The sequence below is a fragment of the Rutidosis leptorrhynchoides genome, chromosome 8 (genome assembly GCF_046630445.1).
Source record: "Rutidosis leptorrhynchoides isolate AG116_Rl617_1_P2 chromosome 8, CSIRO_AGI_Rlap_v1, whole genome shotgun sequence".
In the NCBI taxonomy this organism is placed as follows: Eukaryota; Viridiplantae; Streptophyta; class Magnoliopsida; order Asterales; family Asteraceae; genus Rutidosis; species Rutidosis leptorrhynchoides.
Genome location: NC_092340.1, coordinates 306,406,598 through 306,411,293, shown reverse-complemented (window position 1 = coordinate 306,411,293; position 4,696 = coordinate 306,406,598). Strand labels below are relative to the sequence as shown.

The 4,696-nt window shown below is 36.2% G+C and overlaps 1 protein-coding gene across 1 annotated transcript; it reads right to left on the bottom strand.

The window, feature by feature from the left end:
* Positions 1-529: 529 nt before the first annotated feature.
* Positions 530-1,282, bottom strand: LOC139864389 (uncharacterized). Its single transcript, XM_071852967.1, has one exon. The coding sequence runs from the start codon at positions 1,280-1,282 to the stop codon at positions 530-532; it is 753 nt and encodes a 250-aa protein (XP_071709068.1).
* Positions 1,283-4,696: the final 3,414 nt, after the last annotated feature.

The following is a 4,696-nucleotide window of genomic DNA, read 5'->3' as shown; positions in this document are numbered from 1 at the left end:
GGTAGTCGCCAAGTCCAAGAGCATCGGCTTTCTTGGGGATTAATGAAACAAAAGAAGCATTACAACCTTTCGAGAATTCCGATCGCTCCCAAAACCACATAATTGCTTCAACTAGATCTACTTTTATGAGCGCCCAATATTTTTTGAAAAATCTCATATTAAAACCATCGAGGCCAGGTGCTTTATTGCTTCCACAGTCAAGAATAGCATCAAGGATTTCTTTTTCATCAAAACGAGTTTCGAGTGCATTTGCTTCTTCCATTGATAAAGTTGGATATGATAAATCTTCAAGACTCGGTCTATCAACATTCGGCTCCTTGAAGATGTTACTAAAGTGCCTGAAAGCTTCGGCTTTAATCTCCTTTGGGGAATCATTCTAAACGCCATTTATTGTTAAACCACGAATGTTATTTTTTATTATTGTTTCTTTTGATGACCGAGTGGAAAAATCTGGTATTTTCATCTCCTTCAACGATCCAACGGTAACGCGCCTTTTACTTTAACATATCACTTTTGGTTCTTTCTTTGTCTAACCATTTTTTCGAATATCTCTCCATTTCTCCAAATCAGGCCCATTAAATGGCCCATTTTCGGCCTGTAATTCGAATTCCATGGCTTCAGCGCGTAGATGTTCAATTTCAGTATCAATGTTTCCATATTTAGTGTGGCTCCAAACTCTTAAGACATTTCTGACATTCTTGATCTTATTACGAAAAATACAATCTTTTCGCGAAATACAATCAACCGGTATTTGCCACGCACCACGGATAACCGATTCAACTTCATCATCATCTAACCAAGCATCGAAGATTTTGAAAGGTTTCGGACCAAAATTTCTATCATTATCTTTCAATACAATTGGACAATGGTCGGAATATTTTCTATCAAGAGCCAAAGCCGTGAGGTCACACCACAAATTTGCAAAGTTTTGATTAACAAGAAAATGATCAATTTTACTAAACTTAATACCATCATCGCTAACACGAGTAAAATTCCTTCCACCAAGTGGAATATCGATCAAACAGCAATTTGAGATGAAGTCATTGAAGAGTCGAGCCATATACTCAATAAAGTCACAATTTAATCTTTCATGTTGATTTCTTACCTCATTGAAGTCCCCAGAAAGTAGCCACGCATTGTTATCGTCTTTAATAAGATTTTGAAGAGAGCACCACGTGGCCTTTTTGTTGCTATCATCGTGTGGCCCATATATGTTTAGAATATTAAAACCTTTACCCGAACTCTTCCAAATCCCTTTAACACCCATGTAAAATTCTGACATTATCACATCAGTGGCGTCGAAATCAATGGAATCCCAAATAAGCAATTATCCACCCGACTTTCCAATCATTTCCTTTTGAATGAAATTACAATTACCCGATCCCCATAGTGCTTGAATCCAATTTAGGTCGACAAGATGTAATTTTGTTTCTTGCAATGCCATGAAAGTAGGTTTTTCTTTCATGATCAGACCTCTAACCCACCCAAATACATCGTCTTTCCCCCCGATTTTGAAACTTCTAATGTTAAGAGAAATGACCTTCATGATGAAACAATAACAAACGAAAAGGAGAATAGAAACAAAATTGATTAAATGGAAGGTTTTTTGGCCTTCCACTTTAAACCAATTTTAGCTCCATATTCTTTAATACCAACCGAATCTAAAGAATCACTGAGGTGAGGACCGATACCTGAAGATGATGGCTGGCAAGGGTTTGAGCCATTTTTAGCACACGAAGAGCATGTTGAACGAAAAGATTTAGATCCAAGTCGAGCCTTTCTTGCGGTGCTTTTGATATTCATTAATCTAGAAGAGGTTTTCCAACGACGAATCCCACTTCAGCAACAGTCCTTTTTTTGGTTGGGTATGCTTTGCCTTTTGAGCCCACTGTCGAACTATTCCTAGCAACGAACCCTTTTCCAGTAACATTAGCTTTGACGGAAGTGTTAACACGTGGCATAGCCTTTTCTCTTTTTTCTAGAAGTTGGGTGCATTTATTTTCACACGAATTGGAAAGAAGAGGTTCAGTATCAGTCTCTTGTACATCATTACTTCGATTGATAACAGGTGATTGGGCTCGATTTTGATCCACTTTTGTATGTGGCTGACTATCGATATTAAGCCCCACATCTTGGCCCAAGTCATTTGATAACTCAATGTTCACACCTGGCCCAACACTGTTAAGATTATCCATATCATGTGAGTCTTGAGTGTTTGAAATGTGAGTGGCCGAGCCTACATTAAATGGAGTAGGGTTTGTTTCCAATACCTTGGGCGAAGAAAAAACATGATTTGTGCCAGCATCATTATTAGGGTTTACTTGGAAAAGGTTCCTTAAACCCATACAACATGATTTTTCATCTTTAGCATTAAATGGGATCTTATCATCTTCCAAAGGATCAACTTTTCCGGTCGAACACCCATACCGGACTTCATTCTCTTGAACATGGTTAACCGGAGAATTCGCTGCCTCATGAAGAACGTTACTAATTGACTCATCATCATCAGAGTCGTAATTAAAATTGCTTTCAACATCGTCATCACTATTATCGAAAGTGTCGTTAATAAACTCGTTTTCTTCCGAATCGCTTTTCTCATCTTCGGGATTATTGTTACAATCACAATTATCTTCTGGACAATCAAAAACCATATAAACATCACGATTTGTGGCTTCTTGCAACAAAATACGAACTATTGAGTCACCACTCACCACAGCTGATTAATGACATCCATCAATCTTGTCCATGTATTTCGTATGCACTAAAATGGACCCAAAGGTGAGGTTTTGATGACCACAGACAATGTTACAATTCTCCATTTCGAGCACTTCACCCCAATGAGAAACAATATTTTTGAAAACTGCTTCTTCCCAATGTTTGACAGGAACTCCTGTGATGTTGACCCAGACCAACCGGCCTGACGATAAGTAACGAGAATCAAATTTTGAAACAAAACTGCACCATCTGTGAAGAGCATGATCATTGTTGTATAAAACCTTCTCGGCTTCAACGGTTGAATAAAACACCAGTAGAAAATCGAGCCCACCCAAGAACTTGATATCACAATTTAAGAGACCTTCAGCCTTGCATAGTGCAAGGAATTGCTCGATTAACCTCCATTCTTTAAGAGTACCTACTAATGAGAGCTTGAAAAGATGAGAATTATGGTTTGAGTTTTGAATATGAATAATATTTGATTTGGGTAATTCACCAGAAGGTTGTTTCTTCGAAAGTTTTTCTCTTAAGTCATTAACATCACGCTTATTGAGGACATCCCTCAAATCGCCTGCAAAACCCCCAGCAACATCATTGTAACTCCTACCATCTCTCTGGCCACCACCTGGTTGATGTGAAGTAGGTTTATGTTGAAATGGACTATTGACCTTCCAATTGGGAGGTGCTGGTTGATGTTTTCTTTCACAAGCCTTGTAAACCCTAATCAAGAGTTCACCCATTTTAATCTGACTTAGCCGCATCAACAAACCATCTTCATCCCTAACATTTGCAAATCTAACAAAAGCAAATATATCTCGTTCTTCAATCTCTTACCTACAAGATATATGTCCCTAATGTCCCCGAATGGCTTGAAACTTTTCCATAAATCTTCCACACCTAGTTCTCCGGAAAGTTGAAGAACATGAAAGATGTTAGATGGATTCCGAATACCCTAACCAGTCGATCTTGTAGTCCCCCATTATATTTCCTTCGATCTCCATCCGTCCTGAAAGCACTGCGATTGTCGACTCTCTCTCTCTCTCTCTCTCCCCATTTTCTCTATCACACTCTCACACTGTTTTTTCTAATGACTATTAGAGGATTACTCATAAAATTTTTACGTTAATTTACCTTTTTACTAGCGACAAATATTCTCTTAATTTAGTTAATGCTGTTTAATTTTTAAGTTCATGGTTATGGTTATTGAGTATTACTTTGTATTAATTATTAACTATTAATAATATATACTTCATATATGTATATTTATATTATGACATATTGTATGTATGTATTGAACAAATATTACTGTATATTATAGGTATGTACTGAACAACAATGGTTTGACAATGATTTTGAAAAAATAGAATCAATTATCAATTACTCCATATTTAAAAAATTGATCATTAAAAAACAATAAGTTTTTTTCAAATATTTTTATCCTTCAGTTCAGAAAATTACTATGATCTATAGTATATTTTTCACCATATCAAATGTATTTTAATTATTTATTATTATAATGATACATTCAACAAATTTTGAATTTGATTTACGACAATGAATTTGATAAAATGTAAAAGTAAATGTATTATTCCCGCTCCAAGCCACGAGCATGACTAATTAACTTTAACTTCAGGGGTAATTTTGTAATTCGTCCTTTTTTCTCTTTTCTTTCTTGGAAAAGTTTTTTTTTTTATTATCTGTTTACATTTTTTCGCTTCATTTTTCCCCCTTCATAGTTCAATAATTTATTTTTATAAATGTTCAATAAGTAATTGATTATTAACCCTATTTTTAATCGTTCAATAAACCGACCGTTAACTAACCAAAACCACCCCGCAGCGAAGCGTGGGTTTATTATCCTCGTTGTTTATCAAACGGGACGACATACAACTTACCCTTCCGCTTCTTCTTCTTCTTCTTCTTCTTCTTCTTCTTCGTCGTATTCATCTTCACCTACACTTTCACCTTCACCTTCTTCACT